This window comes from Capricornis sumatraensis, chromosome 8 (assembly GCF_032405125.1).
Source record: "Capricornis sumatraensis isolate serow.1 chromosome 8, serow.2, whole genome shotgun sequence".
Classification (NCBI taxonomy): Eukaryota; Metazoa; Chordata; class Mammalia; order Artiodactyla; family Bovidae; genus Capricornis; species Capricornis sumatraensis.
In genome coordinates, this window is record NC_091076.1 from 106,461,509 (window position 1) to 106,487,681 (window position 26,173).

General features: G+C 56.7%; 1 protein-coding gene across 4 annotated transcripts; it reads right to left on the reverse strand.

The window, feature by feature from the left end:
• Positions 1 to 7,368: 7,368 nt before the first annotated feature.
• GPRC5C (G protein-coupled receptor class C group 5 member C) lies at positions 7,369 to 24,253 on the reverse strand. 4 transcript variants are annotated; one of them, XM_068976850.1, is made up of 5 exons: positions 24,215 to 24,253; positions 15,429 to 16,514; positions 12,560 to 12,654; positions 10,280 to 10,435; positions 7,369 to 8,675 (listed from the first exon to the last, which is right to left on the reverse strand). In XM_068976850.1, the coding sequence occupies exons 2-5, from the start codon at positions 16,480 to 16,482 to the stop codon at positions 8,643 to 8,645; spliced, it is 1,338 nt and encodes a 445-aa protein (XP_068832951.1). In that variant the 5' UTR covers positions 16,483 to 16,514; positions 24,215 to 24,253; the 3' UTR covers positions 7,369 to 8,642. The 4 variants fall into 4 exon arrangements, with proteins under 4 accessions (XP_068832951.1, XP_068832949.1, XP_068832950.1 ...); XM_068976848.1 differs by lacking the exon at positions 24,215 to 24,253 and adding an exon at positions 23,274 to 23,764; XM_068976849.1 differs by lacking the exon at positions 24,215 to 24,253 and adding an exon at positions 22,887 to 22,991.
• Positions 24,254 to 26,173: the final 1,920 nt, after the last annotated feature.

Consider the following 26,173-nt stretch of genomic DNA (forward strand, 5'->3'; position numbering starts at 1 on the left):
GAGACTGGTCCAGGAGGGTATGGGAAGGATTGTATCTCCCCACCCCCTGAATCCATATGGTGAAGGAAGTCCTAGGGCCTCAGAAGGAGACATGATTTGGAGAGACTCTCCTTACAGGAGTGATCTAGTTGACATGAAGTCGTGAGGGTGACCCCTGGCCCAATATGACTGGTGCCCCCTTGAAGAGGGGACATTCGGACTCAGACACACACAGAGGGAACAAGTGATGAGACAGAGAGGAGACGGCCGTCGGCCCGCCAAGGGGAGCCTGGAACAGGCCCTTCCCTTGCAGCTTCAGGTGGGACCAGGCCTCCTGACTCCCTTCATTTTCCTTTGGTTGCCCTGCACAGCGTAGCCTTTGCTGGTGGCTCAGGGATAAAGAATCTGTCTGCAATGCAGGAGCCGCCGGAGACACAGGTTTGATCCCTGGGCCAGGAAGATCCCCTGGAGAAGGGAATGGCTATGCACTCCAGTTTTCTTGCCGGGACAATCGCCTGAGCAGAGGAGCCCGGTGGGCTACAGTCCATGGGGTCACAAAGCGCTGGACACGACTGAAGCGACTTAGCATACATGCACACACACAGCACGTGGGATCTTAATTCCTCGACCAGGGATGGAACTTGCAGTCCCTGCAGTGGAGTCTCGAAGTCTTAACCACTGGACCACCAGGGAAGTCCCTCGTCGCTGTGATTTTGGACTTCCGGGCTCCAGAACCATGAGATGATACATTTCTGTTAAGTTGCCCAGTCTGTGGTACTTTAGCAGATGGTGAAGCAGCAAATATATCAGATTCCCTACTCACTGGCCTCCGTGGAGAAGGGACCTTCCGATGACTCACAAACTCCCCTGTTGGCCTTGGTGATTCTGACCAGGGAAGAGACCCCCTCGCCCCACCCAGGCTGGTCCCCTGGGCTCCACATTCCGGTCTGACCACCTCCCCCAGGGAAGCCCTCAGCCCCAACACAGGTACTCGGACACCTGCACACTTATGGGTAACCGTCCTTGCAGCCCAAGAGTTGCGCAGCACCTTACAGAAACGGTAAGGCGGCTGTAGAAATCACACGGGCGGTGGGCGGTAGTGTAAGTCCCAGAGACGTCTGATTCGGAGCTCAAGTGACACCCAGAGACCGAGTTCACAGGTCTGAGGTGTTAGGAGGATCGTGTACCTGATGGAGTTCAGTTTGGAAACAGACGGCAGTGAGCCTGATAGCAGGGGACAGCCTTTCACAAATACTGATGAAGAACTAAAGAATGAATGAGGGACTCCCCTGGTGGTCCAGTGACAAGGCTCCACCTCCCAGTGCAGGCGGCCCGGATGGGATCCCTGGGCGGGGCACTAGATCCCACGTGCCCTAACTAAGAGTTCACGTGCCACAGCTAAAAATCCTGCATGCCACAGCTAAGACCTGGAACAGCCAAATAAATCAATGACAATATTTTTTTTTTTAATGAGTGAATGAATGAACCAGCTAAATGTTGTCCCCAAGTCTGTTCCCATGCCGTCTGGACACGGCATGTTTTATAACCATGAGCTAGCTACACAAAGAAAAACTGCAAAGAGCATACCAACCTGTGCCGTGAATATCACATCCTGAGTTCTCCGAATTGCAATTATTTAGCAAGGAGGGGTGGGGTGGGCGTGGGGAGGGTGGGTCCCATGCCCCTACATGCAAAGAACACACACAGTCTTCCCTAGGGCCTCAGCCTCAGCCTTCTCAAAAATAAACTCCCCAGGGAAGAATGTAATGGAAAAAGCAGGCAGGGTGAGGGAAGCTTATCTTTCTCTGTGACTTCGCAGAGTGGCCTCCGTAAGGGCAGGGCAGGGACCACACAGGCCCGTGGGAAGAGAGGCAACTGCAGGGGAAGTTTCACTTTGGGGCATCTTTTCTTTCTTTCAGATCAATTTTTTAAAAAAATATGTAATTTATTTTTGGAACTTCCCAGGAGGTCCAGTGGCTAGAACTGGACCCAGTGCGCTCCCAGTGCAGGGGGCCCGGGTGGGATCCCTGGTCAGGGAACAAGATCCCACATGCTGCAACGAAGTCAAATAAATTAAATAATAAATATGTTTAATTAAAAAATAAAAATATGTAATTTATTTTCATGGGGAAGGAAAGAATGAGAAGAAGGAGGAAAGGAAGGGACAGGAAGGAGAGAGAGAAAAACAGTGAAAAGTCTTCCTGTCCTTCATCTGCCTGGTCCCCGGGACCCAACTCCTCTTTAATCTGCTATGATGGCTTGCGTCTCTTTATGCAAATACAGGAAAATATGGATACAGGGAAAGAAAAAAAGTGAAAGTCATTCAGTTATGTCCGACTCTGCAACCCCACGGAGAAGTCCATGGAATTCTCCAGGCCAGGACACTGGAGAAGGTACCCTATACTAGAGAGAGGTCTCCCGCATCGCAGGCCGATTCTTTACCAGATGAGCCACCAGGGAGGCCCAGGGCCCAGCAAAACTCCCCTCTCCAGGCTGAGGCTGGAGCCTTTTGAAAATTCTACTTTGCATGTGGTCGGGGGTGGGGGAGAAACGTGGCAGGGGTGGGGACCAGCCAGGAGCGCCGTCCCGCCCTCCTCTGTCCTTCCTCTGTTTGTGCCGACCAGCCCCAAACGGGCCTGCTTAAGGAGCCCAACAGAGCCTCCTCCAGCCGGGACCGAGTCACTTTTCGTCCCTTGAAAACTGCTTTCCCCTACCCTCTACCTCCAGGTGTGTCTGTGTGTGTGTGTGCGCACAGGCGTGCATAAGAGGTTGTCTGATGTTTTGCCTGTGGAGAGAGGGGCTCCCCAGGTGGCAAAGTGGTAAAGAACCTGCCTGTCAACTCAGGAGGTACAGGAGACACGGGTTTGATCCCTGGGTGGGGAAGATCCCCTGGAGGAGGGAATAGCAGCCGGTTTCAGTATACCTGCCTGGCAGAGGAGCCTGGAGGGCTACAGGTCGCCAAGAGTCAGACATGACTGAGCAACTGAGTACACTCAGGCACACATGTGGAAGAGGAACAGAGGCTGAGCCCGGCCTCATCTGGTTGACCCCAAAGACGGGTCCACAGCAAAGCCCCTGCCGACGGGGACGCCCCCTCCTGACAGCCTGGGCTCAGCCCCCTAAGCCCCCTCCCCAGATCCTCTCTGTGAGCAGGAAGCTGCCCAATGGATGGACGTGCCCTGTAAGTCTCCTTCTGGTGCCCGGACTACACTGACTGCTAATGACCGAAAAACATCTGGGTCTCCCACACCTTGGGTCCCAGGGCCTTCTGCGCAGCACCCGCTCAGGGAGGAGTGGAGAAGGGCTCCCACAGTGAGAGGAGCTGGCTGGTCACATGCTGCCTGAATGCTGTCAGCTGAGGGTCACGGTCCTCAGGCTGGCCTGAAGCACCTGTAAAACAGCTGGGGGAGGGGAAGCCCAGCAAAGGCAGAGTCCTGGACTTGCGGGGGGCGGTCGGGGGTGGGGAGGGAGGGGAAGACCCCCAGCTTCAAAGCCAGTGTCTGGGAGCCTGGCTGGATGCCCACTGAAGCACCCCAGAGGAGCGACTCTCAACCCAGGAGTCTGCCTCCAGGGGACACTGGGCAATGTCTGGAGACATTAGCGGAGGTGGGGGGTGGGGTGGGGGAGGGGTGGGGGATGGGGTGGAGGCGGGGGTTGGAGGGGCGGGCATCTAGACGTGGAGGCCAGGGATGGGCCCCGAGTCCTCCCTGGATAGCACGGCCCCCACCGCAGACAATGATCTGGCCTGGCAGTCTGGGAAATCCTCCCCCCAAAGGCAAGGCGGGCGTGAGGCGAGGCTCCCCGGGCCTCATCACACCCACCCGTCCGAGCTTCCTGAGCCCAGGAAGGCGACTTCTCTAGGGAACAAGCCCCCGCGTCGCGCTGGGCCCAAAGACACAGGCATGAACACTGTATCTCACAGATGCTGGGCTGGGTGATCGGCTCGCAGCCAGGGAGGGGACGGAGAAAAGGTCCCCAGAGGGGAGGCTGAGTGGAACGCCCGGATCTTGGCCGGGCCGGGCCCTGAAGGCAGAGAAGAGGCAGGACCTGCCGGCCCCAGACGGGCGGGCCGTCCGGCCAGCCGACGACACCGGTGGAGCCAGCGGGTCCGGGCCTGCTGCCCCCGCGGCGGCGATCGCGTAGCGGAGGTGTCGGGGTGCGGCTGGGGGTGGGGAACCGGAGGCGCCCCGGGGTGGCTGGGGGCGGGGGGCGGGCCCGCACGGAGAGTGACGTCGGCACGCCCGAGGCTCGTCTCCACCCCCTCCGCCCGCAGCCCCAGGTGCGCGGGAAACAGCAGGGTGTCTGCGGAATTCGTAATCGGGAGCCTGCCTCCCTGCGCCCCCCAGCACCTCCCCCAGGGGGGCAGGGCCGGAGAGGCGGGGCAAGGGGGCAGAGAGCGGGCTAGAATTCCAGAGGTACCCTCCCACAGCGCCCGCGCCTCCCACACCCAGGGCCTCCGCTCCAGGCACGGCCGGGCAGTGGTGGCCCTGAATCTGAACAGTCCTCCAGACCTTGAGGGCTTCCCTGGGGGCTCAGACGGTAAAGCGGCTGCCTGCAATGCGGGAGACCAGGGTTCCATCCCTGCGTCGGGAAGATCCCCTGGAGGAGGGATGGCAACCCACTCCAGTGTTCTTGTCTGGAGAATCCCATGGACTGAGGAGCCTGGGGGCAGCGGTCCATAGGGTCACAAACAATCGGATATGACTGAGCGACTTCAGTTTCAGTTTCCAGACTTGAGTCGAGGCCCCAGGGCTCACCTTCAGCGCAGTCTTGTGGTTTCCGGGTCCTCTTATTCAACAGCTGGCGTCCCTTCAGTCAGGGCTTTAGGCAGAGCTGGAGGCTCAGGGTCTATTTTACAAATGAGGTGAACCAAGCAGGGTCAGGGGACCTGCCCAGGGTCGGGGAGCTAGTAAGAACCTACTCCACCGCAGGAGGAGCCTCGTTGACAGCAGAGGTGCTGACTTGGGGGGCTGGCAGGAGGGGGCAGCTTGGTGGAAGTCTAATCTCTCCACCTAATGCCAGCACGGAGCCAGGATGGAACCACCGTCACCGTACCCACTCCAGCCACTGGGTCTGACCTGGGGACAGAGGAGTGAGGCTGAGAGCCCCTAGCCGGCAGGGACCAGATCTTTCCTTTGAGGTCCCCAGGAGCTAAGTAAGCATTTGCTTATGGACTGAAAGCTGTTCAGACCTAGTTCTTCAACCTGACTCCTTGACTTCCTGTGCCCAGGGGACCCTCTTAACACTGTGGTAGCCAGCCCCTGCCATCTGGGCCCTGCCCAGGTCTGGCCCTCTCCACTCTCAGCAGCCTGCCGTTCCACCCACTGGGCGCCCATAAGAGATGGCCGAGGAAGTACGTGCCACCTTCTAATGGTGCTGCTGCTACTGCTGCTAAGTTGCTTCAGTCGTGTCTGACTCTGTGCGACTCCATCCCTGGGATTCTCCAGGCAAGAACACTGGAGTGGGTTGCCATTTCCTTCTCCAATGCATGAAAGTGAAAAGTGAAAGGGAAGTCGCTCAGTCGTGTCCGACTCTTAGCAACCCCATGGACTGCAGCCTACCAGGCTCCACCGTCCATGGGATTTTCCAGGCAAGAGTGCTGGAGTGGGGTGCCATAAGGGTAGAAGATGGCAAAAACTGGCCTAGAGAGCAGCCTGTCTGGGCAGGGAACACTAGACCAGCGTATATGGCGATGACTTCCATGGAGTGACCTTGAGGAGCTCAATACTAAATATGAACGCAGTGTTACACTTCCATTTTACAGATGAGGAGACCGAGGGAGGGTCAGGAGAGCTGCCCAGCGTCACACAATTAGTGAGCAAGATCCCGGATCTGAGCCCATGGCCGTTTCATTCCTGGGACTCTTCTCTCCTCTGCGGTCGTCTCCTGCTATAAGCGAGCAACTGGTCCCTGGCCCCCACCCCTTGCCGGAGGGTACCGATGCCCCTGTCTGTCACCCACATCCCAGAGGGACCCACCGCCCCAGCCTCTGCTAATCAGCCGCCTTCCCTCAAGGAGACCAAGGTCAGAGCCCCGCCCTGAGCCTGGGGAGGATGAGGTCAGAGCATTACCGGGCTGATGCAGGTGCTAAATAATTCATGCAATGCTGTGGGGGGGGGGGGGGGTGCTGCAGCTTCCGGGAGGGCCCAGAGTGCAGACAGCAGGCAGGAAACAAAGTCTGGTCACTCTCATCTGTGGCTGAGCATCCAGGTCCCCCTGGGGCTGGAAGTGCTAGGCTGGGTAAGAACGGATTGGAGGGCTGATGGACCCTTCCTGGCCGCGTGACCACAGGCGAGTCATTTAACCTGTGCTTTGCTCCTACAGAAACTGTGAGGTACCCTGAACAAGTCTGGGGACCACGTGTGTAAACTGCATGTGGACGATTGTGCTCGGCAGGTCCTCCTGACTCAGGGGAGGTTTTGCTCCTCCCTGGCTCCAGCTCATTTTTCCATGAGTCCAGAATTTCACCCAGTGATGCCCCCTCCCCGCAGCTCACCAAGCAGTAGCAGGAATTAAGACAAAGGTGGGTGCCCTCTCTTGCCCCATCCTTGCATCACCAGGCCTTGCTTTTTGTGTTTAGGGGGAGAAGGGGAGAGCGGAGAGACAGTGATCTTGGGTCTGGCTGGTTTGGGAGGCCTGGTCTCTCCTTAGAATAAATCCCCAACCAAGAAAAAAATTCAGTTAGAATCAAGCAGTCTTTGTTAGTCTAGAAGGCAAGGAGTCAAATTCAAAATATTAACAAATTCCAGAAAAAGTTTTTTTTTTTTTGGCCCGCCTCGAGGCATGTGGGATCCTAGTTCCCTGACTAGGTTCGAACCCACGCCCCCTGCAACGGAAGCACAGAGTCCTAACCACTGGACTGCCAGGGAAGTCCCACAAAAATTCTTAATGAACACACAGGGATTGTGCAGTATTGGGCTTCCCTGGTAGCTCAGTTGGTAAAGAATCCACCTGCAATGCGGGAGACCTGGGTTCGGTCCCCAAACGGAGGATAAGTTCATTTAATCCTGAACAGTGACGAAGCCATAACTGCTCCACATGGTTTGACAGAGATGGGTGTGCAGTCTACATAGGTGTCCCCTACACCCGGCTCGGGCCTATGCTGGTTTTTTCCATTTGAGGTTTGTGTGTGATGCAGCTGGATCACCTGGGCCAAGACTGGAAGCAGCAGGGCCACAGGGTATTCTCACATCCGGGCAGGCCTGCATCGGTCAGGAGCCTATCCCTGCTCGAGCCTCACCCACAAGCCCCCAGGGGACTCAGACTCTGAACAAACCCACATTCACTGCCGGCAGCTCCCCGTGGCCGCTTGGTGCTGCCAGAACTCACACATGAGACTATCAGCTCAAAATGCAAGACAGAGCCTTTATTCACGGCGAGGTTTTGGGGCCACTAACCTAGATCTCGAGGAGTCAGGTGCACAGAGCTCCCCTCTTCCTTTTCATCAGAGTAAGTTATACTCCCTTCCTGGAACCGGGCAGCCCAGTGCAAGGATCAGTCAATGGTGAGGGGGTTGTCACACTTGGGGTACAGACCTACTCTCTGCAGGGTCTGTTCAACCAACTTAGCCCTCTAGAAATACCCCAGTGACAAAAGCAGAGATGCTAGGGTTAGGAGGGTGCCACCAGGGGGCTGTGGGACTGCCCTTGGAGTCAGCACCTGACTTGGGCTCACTCCATCTCCGCACACAGAGGTGAGCTCCATGGGTACACCTGGCGTGGGCTCCTTGGATGAGCCAGCGGTGGTACCCAAGGGCAGGAGGAAACCACAGAGATGACACGACAGAGATCTCCTTCCCGAGTCTGAAGCTGTGTGCACATCCTTGTTGGTGCCAGCCTCGTTCAGGTCCCAAGGATGCCCCCACTCCCCTTGGTGGCTGTCAGGCCCTGATGGAGCAAGTCGTGGGTGAGGATGGCACCACCAGCCCTTCCAGGTGCCCAAGGTGAGGTAGACACCCGCCATCTGCTCATCAGAAGTGGCACAATCTTCGGTCATGGATGTCGCTTATCTAAGGGACTGTCCCGAGTCCCACAAGTCTCAGTCCTGGGAGAGGCCCAGGACTCTCCATTCATCCCTGAGAATGCAGCCCCACTCCCACCTTGTGTCTTGACGGGACCCAGTTCACCGAAGGTGTGGGGTGGTGATGCTGAGGGGCTCGGAGGCCATTCAGAGAGGCACAGTCTGTCCAGGCCTCGAGGGAGCTGTGCCCAGCCCAGTGGCCTTCCACGGGCCAGGCGGTGGCAGGAGGTCCTGGTGAGGACTATGGGCAGCTTCGCCATAGCTTGGCTCCACCTTGGAGCAGAGCGGGACAGACACTGCAGGGTGGCCCTGCGGGATGGCCATCTGGAGAGCCGCAGAGGGGGATGAAGGAGCTGTGTGGGGGGAGGGTGTCCGGAGGCAGGCTGGCTGTCTGCAGACCGCTCCTGCAGTCTCAAGTCCCTCGGGGACCAGGAGAGGCTGGGCTGGGCAGGAATCGGGGCGGGGGTGGGGAGGGGGTGCCCTGAGCCCCGGCCACATCCTCAGAGTTTCACACGGCCCCCGACTCCACCACTCCAGATGGGTGACCTCAGGGCCCTCCCAGCACCAATGAGAAAGGCCCTGCCCAGCCTGGACATACAGGAAAGAGGACATCTGAACGCCGTGTGGTCCATGGAAGAGGGCGTCTACCATCTCGTGTTACTTTGCAGGGACTGAGCCTAAAGTGACCAGAAAGAACATGTGTTTGAACAACTGAAGAAAGAACAAGAACCACAAAAGCGCATCCCCGGGGGGATGGTGTAATCTGACATCGAAGGAGAAGTCCGATTTATTTTTCCTTCTGGAAGCCTTTCTCCCCCTTGCAACAGAAACATTTTCTCCCCTATAGTTTGTGTCAGAAAATAGCTTCTGGGGAGTTGGGGAGAAATATTCCCAAGCCGAGGAGGGGCTCACTTAGCAGACCCCTCGCAAAGCCTTGAATTAGTGTCCAAGAGTCAGAGCAAGGTTGCTGGTCTGAACACAGGCCACTGGGATCGGCTAAAGTCTTGAGAGCTGAAAGCAGGCCACTTCCAGAGGCCCTGTGGTCTCTCTGGGCCAGTCCCTTACCTGTCAGGGGGAGGGGGCAGGGAGCTACATTGATCACTCAGGCCCAAGACCCCGTCTAACCCTAAAATGGTCTGGCTCTGGGATTTGACTCTGGAAAAGGGAAAGTACCGTCCTACCCATCTCTCAGGGTCAGCTCCAAGGATTAAAATGCACTGCTGTGGACAGGCTTTACTATAAAGGACTGAGCAAATGGGGATTTAAATTCCCACCCAGGAATGAAACCAACCAGAACCTGGCCCGCCCCCTCCACCTTTGTAAACAAGGGCTGGTCCTCTTTGAGTCACGCCCCAGCACACACACACTGAATGATCTGAGATGGAGCAGTGGTCCTCCACCGTATCCCGACAGATCTTCATCACTGTTTCCACAAAGAGGGGCTGAAGCCTTCCCCTACACATACACTGCACAGAACCACCTGCTGCTGGGCCGGCCTTCCCTGCCCTCCATCCAGTAGACGGGGTCCCCGAGGAAAGCGGCCTGGTTTCAGACAAGCCCAGATGCCAGATGAGACCCGAGATGGGAGCCGGGCCCCAAGAGCCATCCTGGTCACACAGGACACGGACCCAGGCTCAGCTGAAGACCCATTCCCTGGAGGGAAGCGTCGGCTCCTTCGCTGCATGGAAGGAGAGCTCAGCAGTGGCTTTCCTGGGACCTGGACTCAGAGGGAGGAGAAAGAGGAGACACCCACAGGCCAGGGCAGAGGGGCGGATCAACCGAGACAGAAAGCCCAGATCAGACATGACATTCCCAGAGGAAGGGTTAATAAAGCAGAAACGTGTTTATTAGGCATCCGTGCTCCTCACAGAGGAACAAGGCCCAGGACAGAAGCGCCTGCGACGTCGCCCGAGGTTGCAGGAATCTCTCTGAAGAATCCAGAGAACGTAGGTGCTGGCTGGCCACCACCCAAGAAGAACAACACTATTTGGCTGGAGCGTGGCCACCGGAGGTGACCCTGGCAGGAAGCTAGAGCTGGCTCCTGGACTCCGCAAACACTGAGGAGCGGGCAGGGGCACCAGGACGCCCATCTGAACACTGGCAGACGGGAGGGTCTCCCGGGTGAGACCTAGGCCCCCGCTCTGGGACAGCGAGGAGGGAGGGGGCTGGGGAGAGCGCGGGCTCCCGGCGGGGAGAAGACCCTCTCCAGGGGCCAGGTCCTCCAATCTGCCTGCCTCTTCCAGGGGCCGGCTCAGTCCCACACATAGGGGTTTCTAAACACCTGAGAGCTCTTGCCTTCCTTGGACAGCGTGGCTTCCTGGCGGCTGTGGGCCGCGTAGATGTCCTCAGCCCGCAGGGTGGAGTTGGCACTGCCTGTCACCTGGCTGTTGGCGGTGGCCCGCGGGAGGATGACGTCGTACGCTCCAGCTCCATCGGACTGGAAGGAAGAACAGGCGGTCTCACAGCCGGTTCCGCCGGGGCGGATGTGCAAACAGTCGGCTTCCTGCGGGCCGTGCCTGCCAGCTTCCCCGCCCCTCCCCATCACCAACCGCCCCCACCCCGAGCTGGGCCTGGGATGGTGACTCTAAGTCTGGAGCCGAAGGGGCTGCCCTCTGACCTCCAGCCCCTTATCTCACCCTGAAGAGGGCTGGGCAGCGAAACGAGGCTCCAGTTGCCTCCAATGGTCCGGGGGCTTCGAGCAGGGGAGGTTCCTCCTCTCAAGCCCCATCCCACTCCCTATACCGTGGGGCCCAAAGGAGGGTGAGCCAGGCTGAGCTCCTATGACCCAACCCACCCTGCTTCCTCTGGGGGTCTTTCCTGAGCCCCACCAATGAGGCCACGTCCCCCACAGCATCACAGCTGGTGTGCAGGGCCCAGGACACTCTTCTGTCCGGCCCTAGATATCACATGTTTAGCAGTCTAATTTAGAGACTTAAAACCCTGGTGGTTTGGGGCTGGCGAGTTTTAAGTTTTGGAGACTTAAAAATCCAAATTCGTGGCCTGGATCCTGGTCAGAGCAGCAGTGGTTCTGTTCCTGGGTGGGTGAGGCTGAGGCGTTGTTCCCAGGGCCCACCCTGCAAGGAACGTGAGCCCCACCAGCCTCATCCCCAGGCAGAGAGCCGCCACCAAAGCCCTGTAGCTCGGGGGTGGGGCGGCAGCTCTTCCACATACTGGAACCTGGAGGCCGGGGGATGGGGGTGGGGGAGGGTCCTGAGGGGGGAGGTCCTCCCACCCCTTTACTATCTGCCCTCCCCCACCCCCTGTAGCTCCTAGAACATCGAGACCCTCGAGACCCTCGGTTCTCAAGCCTGGCTGTGCATCACAATCACCTGAACTGCTGAGCCACAAGCATACCTACAGGGCCCCACCCCGAGGCGAGCTGGTCACTGTTCAATGACCCTGATCTGTGACGTCAGCAGATTTCCTCGGTCACTCCTACTGTGACTTGGGTAGCTCCACGTAATCAAGGTGACGTCACCGAAGCGATGCTAATCATCCGCTCCATCACACCACCGGCCCTTGTATTTTTAGTAAGTTCCAGGTGACATACAAAGGAGCCTGGTGGGTTCCAGTTGACTGGGTTGCAAAGAGTGGGACCCAGCTGAGCACACACACAGGTGATGGGAGTGGTGGGGGTCAAGGGACCATGGTTTTGGAGCCACTATGAGATAAAATATCTGTTCGTCCAAAGTCTTCCTGAAGGAGTGGGGCTCAATGCACACGGGTAGAGTGGGGCGGCCAGGCAGGGGACCCTGGGCGGCTGGGGGCTGGCAAACCCTGCTCCCACCCTTCCAAGATTCCTCTGCCCTCCCAGCTCCTGGCCACGGTCCGCTCTTGCAGGACACAGGTTCAGGCCCGGGGAGAGCCCAGGACTGGAAGTGTGGGATGCCCTGGCTTCACCCAGCCCCCAGGGCTCCAGGCGGGGAGAGGATGAGAACACCACCCCACTGACCTCCCTGCTTCCTGTTCCCAGCCTCCTGCCAAGGGGGGGTCACTGACCTCTCTGCACAGTGACTGCCAGCCAGCCGGGAAGGAGGAACACCAATGGAGTGAGACTCTAACCCTCCGGCTTCCTGTTCCCACCCCCCTCCCTTGGCTAAGGGAGCATCTGGTTTCCAGAACCCAGGGGAGGTGTGAAGCTGAGAGTGTGGCTGCCTGCTGGCGGGGGGAGGGGAGCTGGGGGCCCTCCTGGGACAGCTGTGGTTGCGGAGTCAGGATTTACCCAGACCTGCCCTGTGCACCTCTGTCCACCAGGAATGCACATACCTGGTTGAGGCCCCCTTGTCCCTGCGTGGGGGACAGCTAGCGGCTCCCACCAGTGTAGAGAGAGACCGTTCTGAGCATCTAGCCTCAGAGGGTTGTGTGATACCCTGATGACACGGGGCAGGCAGGCCCCCTGCAGGGATTGTCACTCCCAGAAAAATGGCATTGGAGGCCCTGGGTTCCCCAAGGCTGACCCATCGGACACAGAGCCAGCCTTCTCCCTGCCGCCTCCACCCACCCTGCTGGCACTGGCCCCCTGGCTCCAGCAGGGTCACGGGGACCCGGGGACTCCACTCACCGGGGCTTTGTGCATCAGGGTCATCTCGGTGGGCTGGTACATACTGGTCAGCAGCTGTCCGTTGTACCCGCTGTATGGTGACACCGGTCTCTTAGCTGCAAGGAGACATAGGTGCTGCTCCAGGGCTGGTCTCTCAGCTCCCTTTCCCACTCTCAAGGGAGGCTCCCCAGGGAGCAGGGAGACGGACTGGTGTCAGGGGCTGGGCCAGCCCTGGGGGCGAGGCCGTAGGTGTGGGGCCCCCCCACTGGAGCCCAGCATCTCTTTGTTTGGAGGCACAGAGAGCATGATGTTTACCTTCCCCTCGGGTTTTCCTGCAGCGCAAGACCCCTTCCTACCAAAAAACGCTCCATCAGCAACCTTCACATCCCTGTCCGCCCTCTGGGGCCAGAGGCCAAGACAGGCACACGGACCTTCGGCGGCCTTCCAAGATGGCCAGCCTCCAGCTCTGGCCTCTCCCGCTGCGGGCCAGCTGCCAGGCGCTGGGGTAAATACAGCAGGGAGCCCACCGCCTGAAAGTCTCCATGGGGCAGAGCTGGGTGCTGACCGCCCAGGACCCAGAGTCACTGCCTGCTCCCCTCAAGCCCCCCACGGGACTGAAGGCACATCAGTGGCCTAACCCTGTGGTCCCTTGGCAAGTTTCCAGAACTATTTTCAGCTTCAGAAACACTCCCCCGTGTCTTCGGGGCTGTCGATTTCCTGACCTGTCCTGCCCTGCTGGGCGCTGGGGCCATGGAAAACTGCTGACCGTTCCTGGGGTCCGGGGGTCGGGCTAAGCCCTGGGGGCTGGGGCAGCGGATGCCGGTCTCCGGCCAGCGGATGGCCCCGAGGCTCGGAGGGACCACAATTCTATAGGGCCTCCTAAGTGCAGGGCTCACTCAATTGATTTTTCCATTTAGAAAAAAAAATAAAAATAAAAGGAAAAAAACCTCTCAGAGCCCCAGAAGTGTTTGCCTTGAGGACAAAGGCTGAGAACGCCTGGGCCTGACAAACAGGCAGCGGATGGAAGCCAAGGTGGGGGCGGCCACGGCTCCTCCCAACACTCATCCATGAGCCTCACCCACCGCCCCCTGCCCTGCTCCCCGAGTGGCCCCAGGCTGTGCGTGTGCCAGGGCCATCCTGGGGGCCAGGTCAAAGATCAGCGCTTGGCAGGGTGAGGATTGAGCCTTTCCCCAAAGCTGGGATCACAGGGACCTCAGCTTACAGAGAAAAGGCCGCGAGCTCTGACTCTGCATCCTCCCTGGCCTCTGACCCCTGGCAGAAGCCCCAGAGCCGGTCATTGCTCCACAGTCAGGCAGGTCAAGTCTTAAGCCCCCAAAAGCCTCGATCAGCACAGGCCGGGGTCAGAGTCCAGGCTTTCCGGGTCAGGGCGGATGAAGGGGCTGCAGCCAGCCGGCTAAGAAAGCACACGAGATGTGGGCTATAGAGCAAGTCCGGAAAGGCTCAGGCCCTGGCGCTCGGTTCGTGCTCTGTAAACACTAGTGGTCCTGATGAGGAACCACAGAAGGCTCCTTCCTTAGGGAGCCGGGAGCGTGTCCAGACACGTCTCTAGGAGAACGGCCACCAGCTTCTGCCTCCCAGGCTGCTCCCGAGGGGGGCCCGGCTGCGGGGGCTTCTCTCCCCAACTTCCTGCCACTTCCACCTCCGGGGCGCCCTTAACTCCCAAACCCGAGGCTTTGTTCCTGCCTGGCACCCCAAGTGCTGGTTCCGGAGGAGAACCTCATCCCATTAACAAAGAGCCGGGGCAGGAGGTTGGGGCCAAGCTGGATATTGAATAGTGGGTGCTGCATAGGTCAGCATGTGGCACACACACTTTCATGAAAAAGGGAAAATTTTTAACTGAAAAAGCTTTTAAAGGAAGTTAAGACTATGGATATGTATGTAATAGAAGAACAAGCTCTGGAGGGATAATAATGACAGAAATGCAGTAATTGGGGAATTTCCTGGAGTTCCAGTGGTTAGACCTTTGTGTTTTCACTGCACGGGGCATGGGTTCGATGCCTGGTTGGGGAACTAAGATCTCCCATGCCACAAAGCATGGCTCAAAAAAAAAAAACAAAGATGCATTAACGGAATCCTCAAAAGAATCCTACGAAATAGGAGGCACTATATTCCCCATTTTACAGATGAGGAAACTGAGGCACCTAGTGGGAAAATATCAGTCCACAGGGATCAGTTCTGTGGACAGAAGAGGAAGGAACAGGGTAGAATTAGGGAGACAGTGGAGGGTAATTTTATCCCTAATGTGTCAGATTTTACAATGAAAATACACTAATGAATTGCATGAGTATAGAGAAAAAAATCTTTTTTAAAAATGGAGTTTAGGAACTTGATGGCAGAGAACTCTGGATATTCTCAGGCACCTCCCATTTGGCTCAGGAGACTAGTCCCCGGTCCTGCAATAAGTCACCTGGAATAAAAGAAGAGCTGGCAGGGATTCCTCGGCAGTCCAGTGGTTAGGACTTGGTGCTTTCACTACCATGGGCTGGGTTCAATCCCTGGTTGGGGAACTAAGATCCCACAAGCCACATGGCATAGCCAAATATTAATTAAAACAATTTTTAAAAAATTAGATTCATGTGTAGGCATGGTTGAGTCCCTCTGCTGTTTCCCTGAAACCATTAATATCACAACACTTAATCGAATATCCCCCAATATAAAATAAAAAGTTTCAAAAAAAATTTTTTTTTAAATAAAGGGGACCTTCCCGGAGAAGGAAATGGCAACCCACTCCCATATTCTTGCCTGGGAAATCCCACGGATAGAGGAGCCTGGCGGGCTACAATCCATAAGGTCACAAGAGTCAAATATGCCAACTAAGCAACTAAGCCACCACCAAGAGGGGACCCGAGGAGGGTGTCCCGTGACCCACCTGAGGCTGGCTCGTCCATGGAAAACGCCTTGTTTTCCACAAACATGCTCTGGCCCTTTTGCTCTTTCAGAATGGTCTCGTAGCCCACGCCCCGGGTGGGGTACAGATCCCCCTGGTAGCTCTGCTCCGGGCTAGACCTGGTCACCTGGGAGACCTCCGGGATGACGTAGAAGAGGACAAAGGCCCAGGCGTTGGTGGCGAGGGCGATGGCCAGCGTGGGGTCGTCCCACGTGGGGCTGTTGTGCTGCCGGTTGCCGTAAGTGTACATGACGGTCCACACCACCCAGACGGCGATGGAGGCGGTCGTGGTGAGGAGCACGAAGACCCCGTGCTTCCGCCAGCGCTTGAAGCGGCCGCACAGGGCCGACCAGGCCCCAGTGAAGGCGCAAAGCAGCAGCAGCATCACGTAGATAAGCGCCATGACAAAGTCCGCGTTGGCGATGGCGCAGGGGGAGACGGCCACCCAGCCCGCACTGCCGTTGCCTGGAGCGTCGCCCTCGGCGCCAGCTCCCCGCACCAGCGTGATGATGAGCCACTCCGTGTTGATGATCACCTCCACGAGGCTCAGCAGCAAGGCCACGAGGAAGATCACCCAGCCCCGGGGCCCGTGGTTCTTCCGAACCAGGAAGTGGAGGGCCAAGACGTGGGCCACCAGGCAGGAGAAGCAGATGGCGAACAGGACCCCGAAGAGGAAGCGCCGGGAGGCACAGGTGGAGAAGTCAGGCTTCACCACGCAGGCGAAGACGAGGCAGAAGAGGCCCAGGGTCCCCAGCAGGAAGAACACCTGGGTCCCTAGCAGGCTCCGCTTCTTGGCGTCCTGCACGAAGGGGAGGCTGGCCACCAGGATGATGGTGAGGACGAAGGTGGTGACGACGCCTGCCCCCGCCACGGCTTCCAAGATGATGCCCCAAGCCTCAGAGCGGTCACACAGGTTGTAATAGAGGGGGTTGAGGTTGGGGCTGCAGCCGGGCGGGGCCTGCTCCTGGGCCCGGGCCCCTGGGAGCAGGAAGAGAGGCAGTCCCAGACACGTCAGCACCGCTCTGTGGATGGCCATCCTGGATGCCAGGCCAGGCTCCAGCTGGGTCCCTAGAGATGGAGGGGAGAAGAGGCAAAATCAGTCCCTCAGGCCAGACCCCGACACACAGGGTGCTGGACCAGGGTGCACTGATCTGGGGTCTAGCCCTCTGAGCTACTGAATCCTTTTTCCCTCTCTCTTTTATGGCAGCGCCGAGTGCCATGTGAGATCTTTGCTCCCTGGCTAAGGATCAAACTCATGCCCCCTGCAGTGGAAGTGTGGAGTCTTAACTACTGGACCACCAGGCAAGTTCCCAGAATCCTTCTTTATTTTATTCTTATTTATTTATGTATGTATTCATTTGACTGCACCAGTTGGGGCACGTGGGGGTCTTGGATCTTTTTTGTGGCACGTGAGCTCTTAATTGCAGCGTGTGAGATCTAGTTCCGGGACCAGGGATCAAGCCTGGGTTCCCTGAATTGGGAGCACAGAATCTTAGCCACTGGACCGCCAGAACCCTTCTTAACACAGAACTCCCGGGACTCTTCTCAACTAACCAGAGGGACGAACGAGATGAAGCCCAGTTGTCATTCCTCTTCCCAGGCATGGAAGAGGAGGAAACTGTGCTAAATTTTCACCTCCCTCCACCAACTGTAACCTGGACCCAAATACTCCCTGAGCTCTTGCAGCTAGGATGGGGGTGAGGTTTACGAGCAAGTTCACCAAGCACTCAGCTCCTCTCTGCCCCGGGACTCCCAGAGTTCAAATGGCCAGCTGCTTGGCCCTCCTCTCTGTCCCTGTGATGCCCAAGGCCACAGAGAATCAGCCATGCATTCATCCACTCAGTGAGTATTTAACAAGCACCAGGAACAGGTACAGACTGCTACCAGACAGTGAAGAGATGACCGAAAAGTTGTATGTGTCAACACTTTTCCCCGATGTCTTCCTACCACTGACCCTTCTGGCCCTTCATTTTCCCACTTTTGGTCCCAATGCTTCTCTTCAACACTTCTCTTCGGAATCCAAGTTCCTTGGAAGCTCAAGTTGTTCAAAGAGTCTCAAAGATAAAATTTAACAAATTTCCCAGCTAGGGAGTTAATGACTTAACGCAAAAATCCTCCTATGAGGCATTAACATTTTAAAAGCAAGAACGAGGCAAGGGCAAAGCAAAACCCAAAGGAATTAATCTGTAATGGAAGACATCATGACCCTGTAGCTAGAAGGCAAGAAGGCGGTCTTTTATTTGCACTGTGGTCAAGTAAATGGTTGATAAACCTGCCTCTTCCTCTCTTACATCTTGGACCCAGGCACTTTCTAGGACAGCAACCTGGACATGCTTTCCTGGGCTATAGTGACTACTAGTGGCTGGGAGGGGAATGGCACAATCCTCCTCCCTATCTTTCTTCTGCTTTGAAGGTGGAGGGTGGATTTGTACACCACTAACCAATAACCTCAGATATGCAGATGACACCACCCTAATGGCAGAAAGTGAAGAGGAACTAAAAAGCCTCTTGATGAAAGTGAAGAGGAGAGTGAAAAAGTTGGCTTAAAGCTCAACATTCAGAAAATGAAGATCATGGCATCCGGTCCCATTACTTCATGGGAAATAGATGGGGAAACAGTGGAAACAGTGTCAGACTTTATTTTTTTGGGCTCCAAAATCACTGCAGATGGTGACTGCAGCCATGAAATTAAAAGACGCTTACTCCTTGGAAGAAAAGTTATGACCATCCTAGATAGCATATTCAAAAGCAGAGACATTACTTTGCCGACTAATGTCCGTCTAGTCAAGGCTATGGTTTTTCCTGTGGTCATGTATGGATGTGAGAGTTGGACTCTGAAGAAAGCTGAGCGCCAAAGAATTGATGCTTTTGAATTGTGGTGTTGGAAATGACTCTTGAGAGTGCCTTGGACTGCAAGGAGATCCAACCAGTCCATTCTGAAGGAGATCAGCCCTGGGATTTCTTTGGAAGGAATGATGCTAAAGCTGAAACTCCAATACTTTGGCCACCTCATGTGAAGAGCTGACTCACTGGAAAAGACTCTGATGCTGGGAGGGATTGGCGGCAGGAGGAGAAGGGGACGACCGAGGATGAGATGGCTGGATGGCATTACTGACTCGATGGACCTGAGTCTGAGTGAACTCCGGGAGTTGGTGATGGACAGGGAGGCCTGGTGTGCTGCGATTCATGGGGTCGCAAAGAGTCAGACACAACTGAGAGACTGAACTGAGCTGAACCCTTCCTCAGATGGTACAGAATCTGCCTGCAATGCAGGAGACCTGGGTTCAAACCCTAGGTCGGGAAGATCGCCTGGAGAAGGGAATGGCAACCCACTCCAATATTCTTGCCTGGAGAATCCCATGGACAGAGGAGCCTGGCGGGCTACAGTCCACGGGGTCGCAGAGGAGTTGGACATGACTTATTGACTAAACAACAACAAAACCCTTTAATGTTTCCACTATTCCTGGCTAATTAATGTCTAACAGGCAAAGAAAACTGATTCTCCATAATTGATAAGGGGAAGGACACTGCTACTAAGTCAGGGAAAATAAAACTCACAAATTGAGACTAACATAATAAAAAGATCATCAATTTTCAAAGTCCTTTAAGATATCCTACAAAGTCCTTTAAGGTATCCTAAAATACCTAAAAGTATTTTAGGTCTCTCAGCGTTCCTGGCTACCACCTCATCTGTCAATTAAAGCTTGCTTTTCCCCAAACCCTGACCATTAACTTTTAATAAATTAACAATTTTATGTGAGTTTAGTATATTGTTTTCCTAAATAAATGGTACCATAACGCAGCTAGTTTCGCTTGACTTCAACGCAAAAGCTTGTTTTCCCTACATCACAACTTAAATAAGCTTTTGTAGGGGACTTCGCGTAATTGTAAATCAATAAGGCACACACTGTACTTTATTTACAATGACTAAGAAGAGAAAAAAGGAATCGGAGCGGGCTAATGGATAAAGTGTATTGAACCATTCCAGGAGATAATTTATGGATAACATGCTAAGGGATTCTAAGCACTCAGGCCTATCTTGGGTGCTTCTGCTTCATAGCCAAGCAGCTATAACTTGGGGTGAAGCTGTGGTACTGAACCCTGAGAATGGTCAGTCAGACTTAGGCTCCAGCAATCTGTGCATCTTCGAGAACTGCTCATCCCACCTCCCTCCTCCAGGTTGCAGTTTACAACAATTAAGCCCAGTAGTTCTCTGAGACGCAGTGAAAAATACAAAGATGAACAAACACAATCCTTGCCAATAATGTCATTTCAAACCAAAAAGAGAGAAAAGATAGGTCCATAAGAACATCTCCCAAGAAGAATCAGGTAAAGAGCCACACAAAAGAATCGACCTCTGGAGAGAGAAAAGCGATACAGGAACACAAAGGAGGATCCAGGGTGGAGAAGACCTCTCAACAGCACTTTATTCAGTTTCTAATCAATTTCACCAATATGCACGTATGAACCGAGTTTGTAAACGGAGGTTGCAGCTGGCTGGCGACAGATGAGAGACGCTCCAGGGAAGGAGTTCGGGGCACGACTCTAAAGGCAGTGGGGGCCACTGAAGACTATTTTTTTGCACAGTGAGGGCATTACCAGGGCTGTGCTTTAAGATCTGAGTCTGGCAAAAAAGCATCGGCAATCCATTTCCTGAAGACATGTTCATCCCTGGTTAAAGATGGAGGCCAAACGTAAGGCCTAATGGAGGTTCTTACCCAAATAAAATCTAAGGTCTGGAGACTTCACTATTGGGCCAGTGGTTCAGACTCTGCCTTGCAGTGCCGGGCACAGGTTTGATCCCTGGCCAGGGAACTAAGATCCCACGTGCCACAGAGCAACTAAGCCTGCACTCTGGTGCTCGGGCATCACCACTACTGAGCCCGTGAGCCATAAGTGGAGAGTTGTGCACTGCAAAGGAAGATCCCTCATGCAGCGAAGACCCGACACAGCCACATAAATAAATAAAGATTAAAAAAAAAAATCTAAAGCCTGGTTGGATTCCAGGGAAAGGCTACTAAGCCCATGATACAAGTTCAAATCTCCTAACAGCCATTTCATTACCAAAAACCAAGCCAGCTCCCATTTAGTCCTGGGACTCCTATGTAAATCCTTCTTGGTCTGTCACTCTTAGAGCCATACCTGCTGGTACCCCACCAGAATCCAGCACCTCAAAGGAACTTGGGCCAGGGCCAGAGCAGCTTCACAGCCCTCACCCCAGCTTCCTTCTCACTTGGTTGTTGGTCCCAATCTTATGCTTTAAGCCTGTTGGACCCACCAACATAGGAACCTCCATGTGGTTGAGTGGGGAGAGAGGCACACACCAGCTCATGAGGGAAAACTGGGCCAGGTGGGCCTGGTTCTTGTCTACTGCCTAGGACAGCGACCCCTGGAGGCCAATGTGAGACTTCAAGAGCTCCGCCCAGGGTCCTTCCACATCCAGGAATGCAGATTCAGCCAGTCAAGGGATGCCATATTTGAAGATGGTGGCAAGGGGGAAAGGATTTGGAGGAAACGAACCAGCGGTGTCCAGACTCTCCACCCTGCAGCTCGCTAGAGCCTGCATTTCCAGGCTGTCTTCTGAGCCTCGATGGTTAGAATCATGTGTGTGTGCGGTGTCTCCTTTACCTGGCTTTAAGGTCTACCAGAGTGAGCAAGATGTGTTTATCTCAGCATCCCCCGCAACATCTAGTCTTGCACTGAACACAGGAGGCATTGGAAAATCGCTCACCCCCATCCCAGCCCTGCATCTTCTTTTTAGAGTGACTGCTTCTGCTCGAAGGTTCTCTAGGACCAAGGAGGGGGACCTCCTTCCACCCTCTGAGTGCCCCCCAGACCACGGCTGCAGCCCATAATCACGCTGCAGATTATTTTCGGGACAAAGGAGCCCTTTTGCTTCACCTCCCTGGAATCAGTTACACAAATAGTTTTAACCATCTCTGAAATCAGCCTTTCCCCAGGCTCAGTCACTCTGCCCCCATCTCGGGTCTGAGTCGGCCCAATCCGGTTCCAGAACCCCCTCCTCCCTCTTTCCCTCCGCCGAGTGGTGGGCTCCGAGGCCCAGCCAGCCCCGAGTGGGCTTCACTGGGCAAGGATGAGGCAGCCAGCCACACGCAAGCCTGAGAAACATCCTGAAAAGAGGCACCGGAGCCTCTCACGAGCTTGCCGGCCTGGTCTGTCTCCCCTGCTCAAAGGGGCAGAGGAAAGGTACAGACCCACAGTCAGTGGTGACCTTCAAGAGGGCCATGGCCAGGTAGAGGCTCCGCGCAGACTGCCACTGAGCAGCCTCCTTCCTCCTGCTCTGCCACCACTAAGCAGCCCACGAAGAGAGACGGGTGGACCCGCTGACAGCCTCCCACCGCCTCCCCGCCCCAGTTTAGGTCTTGCCATCTTCCTCCTCTGCTCTGGGTGCTCTGGCGTTTAAACCAACCAATAGGAGTCAAAGAGGCCTGTAAGGAGCTACCTCTGCGCCCAAGTTGCTGCGGGGGGTGAAGAGGGGGAGTTAGAGGGCTTCCGGGAACCCCAGCCTACACCCTCACACCCGAGGGTGAGCATCTGGCCCCCAACTGCCTGAGCGTTCAGAAACACGTGAGTCCTCAACCCAAGGGTCCGCTCTAGAAAGCCACTCCGGAATGCGCCCCACCCCCAGCGGCATGCCCTCCCCCAGCCACACAAAAAGGCTCCGGGAGGGACCTTCCACGAGCACAAAACCCAAATTCAACACAGTCCAGTCCCAGAGTTTTAGGATCGACAGCGTGGAGTTTTCAAATGATCGCGTTTGGCGGGGTTTAAAACTGTGGGTCCCGGCAGGAGCGCCGCAACTCCACCTCCTCGGCTGGGAAGGGCGCAGGAAAGCCCCTGGGTGGGGGAGGGGCGGGCCAAGGGAAAGGTTCTAGAAGCCACGATGCTAAAAGCCGCGAGTTTAACGACGGACCGAAATCCCGAACTTCGCGCAGGAGGATTCCGAGCACTCCCCTCCCTGTCCTCCCCGGGCCCGGGGTCCACACCCACGCTCCCGGGATGGCGGAGCAGAAAGAGCAGGCTGCAGCCTCTCTCCCGTTCCCTCCAGCCCCAGAAACCTGCCCTCCCGATCCACGGTCGCGGGGAGCGGAGAGGACGCCGGCCCGCAGGTCACTGTTGATCGCGGACGCGCGCAGCGAGCCTGCGAGGGCGGAGGGGACGGTCGTGCGAGACCCCGATGGTGGAGTTCGCCCTCGCCGCCAACTTGGAGCCGCGGCGCCGGGCTTCTCGCACCCCCTAGTCCCCAGCCGGCTCGGTTTGGAAAGTTTCTGCGATCGAGCGGAGTCGGAGCGGCGCCCTCCGTCCCCCGGTTCTCCCAACCCCGGGCCTCTACCCTCGCCCACTCCCCGCCAGCCCGACCCGACCCTACTCTTCCCAGCGGCCGGCGGGAAGGCGGAGCGAGCGGGCAGCAGCCCTTACCTGGGACGCGCCGCCGGCCCAGCTCCGGCGCGGCGTTTGGGGCCAACTCCAGGCGGGGCGCGAGCGCGGCTGGGAGGGACTCGGCGCAGGGCGCGGGGCCAGGCCCAACCCTGGCCTGGGGTGGTGGGGCCCTGGCGGGGGATCGGGGCGCAGGGCCTGCCTCTCAGCGGGACCCGGCGCTGGCTGCGCTCCTGCGCTCGCTGTCGCGCTGGCCTCTCCGGGCGCTCGACTCCTTTCTCCTGACGAGGGTGGGCCGATGCCTGCATCGCCGTGACATCACCTCCATTCAGGCGCTTATCGGGCGCCCGCGGGGCTCCAGGTGCAGGCAGTCCGCTCACAAGGTAACAAAGCCCGGTCGGCCCTCCCCCCAGCCCATCCCGGACTCACCTCCCAGCTCCGACTAGACGCCCTTTCCGGCTGCGGAGGGAGATCAGAGTTTCTAGTCCAGCTGGCGAGTGGGTTGTTGCTGTTTACTGCCACGCCCCCGCACGCGGGCGCGCGCACACTCACGCGCACACCCTTGGAGGACTAGGCTTTCGCTCCCGAAAGCGGCTTGGGGAACGGCCCCGCACAGTTCGCCGGAGGGCTGTCGGTCTCCGCGAGTCCCAGCGCGCGTACACGAGCAACGCGCGGGGGCCACCTTGGTGCGTTTCTCTGGGGCGGACACCTAGCCTTTGTCACCTTCGTCCTGGCTCTCCCGCGAGACGCGTGTGGGGCAGTTCGCCGCTCCGGACTAAAGCGAGGGGCACACTCAGACGCAAAGTCGATGTCTTTGTCACGCCTTCTGCGCCCCCTGCCCTATCCGAGCTTGCATACGTGGACACAACACACACCGAGTGTCTTGCACGCGCGATCCTTCCCCCGCACCTGGGTCACCTACTGTACGTAGGAGCTCCACCCCGCGCGCCTCTAAGCGCGGTGGGCCGGGCCCAGAACCACTGGGGACCGCGGGCAGAAGTATTCCTGGGTCCGACTGCCCCGCGCCTGGGTGTCCTGGGATCGTCCCGGACACGGTCCACCTTAGCGCGCGCTCCCCTCCCCGCTCCCGGTTCCCTGTCCCGACCTGTCCCCATTAGCCTTCACGGCTCAGTTCCCCGAGATACAGTGTTTCACCCGGCCCCCGCGGCCTCTGCGCTCCGGGACACGCCAGCCTGATCGCAGAGTCCTGCCCCTCCCTCCGCCCGGGGACTTTTCCAAAAGTTCGAGCGCCTCCCCTCCCCGTACCCCTCCCGACTCCCAATCCGCCGATCAGCTGGTGGCCACCCTTTCCCCTCCGGCGTCAGGGATCGGCAGAAAGGGAACTGTAGAAATGGGGAAGTGAATCCAACCTGGGATCGCCGCGGCCCAGTAAACAAGAGATTTTCCGGACACCTTGAACTGAACTGAACTGAACTTCCCGCTGGGGCTGCGGGCGGCGTGGGAGGTGGGCTGCCGCAGCGGGGCTCAGTTGGCAAGCGCGGGAGGCCCAGAGGGGCCACGGCGCACCGAGAAGGGACTGGTTGTTGGGCCTGGCTGGGACCCAGGGGGCGCGGAGGCAGGGCTGGGCGCCGGGTCTCCGGGGTGCTACTTCTCCTGACGCCGAGTTGCCTGGGGGATCGCCAGCAGAGCGCGGTCGGAGCCAGCGGGTGGCAGGGCGGGCGGCTGGGCTTGCGGGTTCTGCCCGGAGCGCCCGGGAAGGGGAGGCGGCTGGTCGCAAGCCAGGGGGTAGCAAGATAGGGGAGGGCGCAGGGAGGAGGGAGGTAGCTCCCGGGCTGTTTGTTTGCCTGCCTCAATCTATGACAACCAGAAGTCAAACTCCCTGAAACACCCAGCGCTGCCAGAGCGATAAAGCCCAGGTTTGCCTTGCGGCCTGGGCTGGCGCTGGGGCCCTGGTTTTCTAGAACTCTCTATGCGCCTGGCCTTCGCTGGCCGGCCTGGGGAGTGGGGTGAACACTGAATTGTTTCCGTTCTTTCCAGAATGAAGAGGAAGAGGGATTTGGGCTGCAGAGTTGTGACTTCAACACCCTTCCCCCAACTCCCTCTCCCACGCCACTTTTCAGGGACCCCCGAACAGTGAGGGTGTGCAGCCGCTTGTAAGGGCCAGACAGTGGGGACCACCCTGAAAGGGGGAGCTGAAAGTCAGAGCTCCCTGAAGCCGACCAGTCACTCTGGCCTCTGACTTTGTTGTTGTTCAGTTGGACGCTGACCCTGTGGGCTGTAGCCCACCAGGCTTGTCTGTCCTTCACTATCTCCTGGACTTTGCTTAGATTCCTGTCTGTTGAGTTGGTGATGCTATCTAACCATCTCATCCTCGGTGGTCCCCTCCTCCTTTTGCTCTGGCTAGCTTTCATTAACTAGGCAACCAATGCTGAAACCAGTTTGATGAGAGGGGTCCCTCATTAGCATATGTTTAAAGCCAGTTCAGAGAAGGAAATGGCAACCCACTCCAGTATTCTTGCCTAGAAAATCCCATGCACCAAGGAGTCTGGCTACAGTCCATGGGGTCACAAAGAGTTCAAAACGACTAAACAGCTGAACAGCAAAGCCAGTTCAGGACTCCTCTGGCAGTTGAGTAGTTAAGATTTGGCTCTTAATATTCAGGGGGCACAGATTTCAACCCTGGTGGAGGAACAAAGATACCACATGTCACATGGTGCAGTCAAATATGTATATATATATTATATACCATATAGCATTATATTAACACCAATATATACCATCCTATATATATCAGTTCAGTTCAGTCGCTCAGTCGTGTCTGACTCTTTGCGACCCCATGAATCGCAGCACGCCAGGCCTCCCTGTCCATCACCAACTCCCAGAGGTCACTCAGACTCACGTCCATCGAGTCAGTGATGCCATCCAGCCATCTCATCCTCTGTCGTCCCCTTTTCCTCCTGCCCCCAATCCCTCCCAGCATCAGGGTCTTTTCAAATGAGTCAACTCTTCGCATGAGGTGGCCAAAGTATTGGAGTTTCAGCTTTAGCATCATTCCTTCCAAAGAACACTCAGGACCAATCTCCTTTAGAATGGACTGGTTCGATCTCCTTGCAGTCCAGGGGATTCTCAAGAGTCTTCTCCAACACCACAGTTCAAAAGCATCAATTCTTCGGCACTCAGCTTTCTTCACACTCCAACTCTCACATCCATACATGACTACTGGAAAAACCATAGCCTTGACTAGATGGACTTTTGTTGGCAAAGTAATGTCTCTGCTTTTGAATATGCTATCTAGGTTGGTCATAACTTTCCTTCCAGGGAGTAAGCGTCTTTTAATTTCATGGCTGCAATCACCATCTGCAGCGATT

Excerpts from the sequence above, each read along its gene's own strand:
- GPRC5C (XM_068976850.1), bottom strand. The coding sequence starts at position 16,482 with ATGGCCATCCACAGAGCGGTGCTGACGTGTCTGGGACTGCCTCTCTTC. Across the intron at positions 12,655-15,428 it reads CATGGACGAGCCAGCCTCAG|CTAAGAGACCGGTGTCACCA; the intron begins GTGGGTCACGGG and ends GTCTCCTTGCAG. Across the intron at positions 10,436-12,559 it reads CCCTGATGCACAAAGCCCCG|TCCGATGGAGCTGGAGCGTA; the intron begins GTGAGTGGAGTC and ends TCTTCCTTCCAG.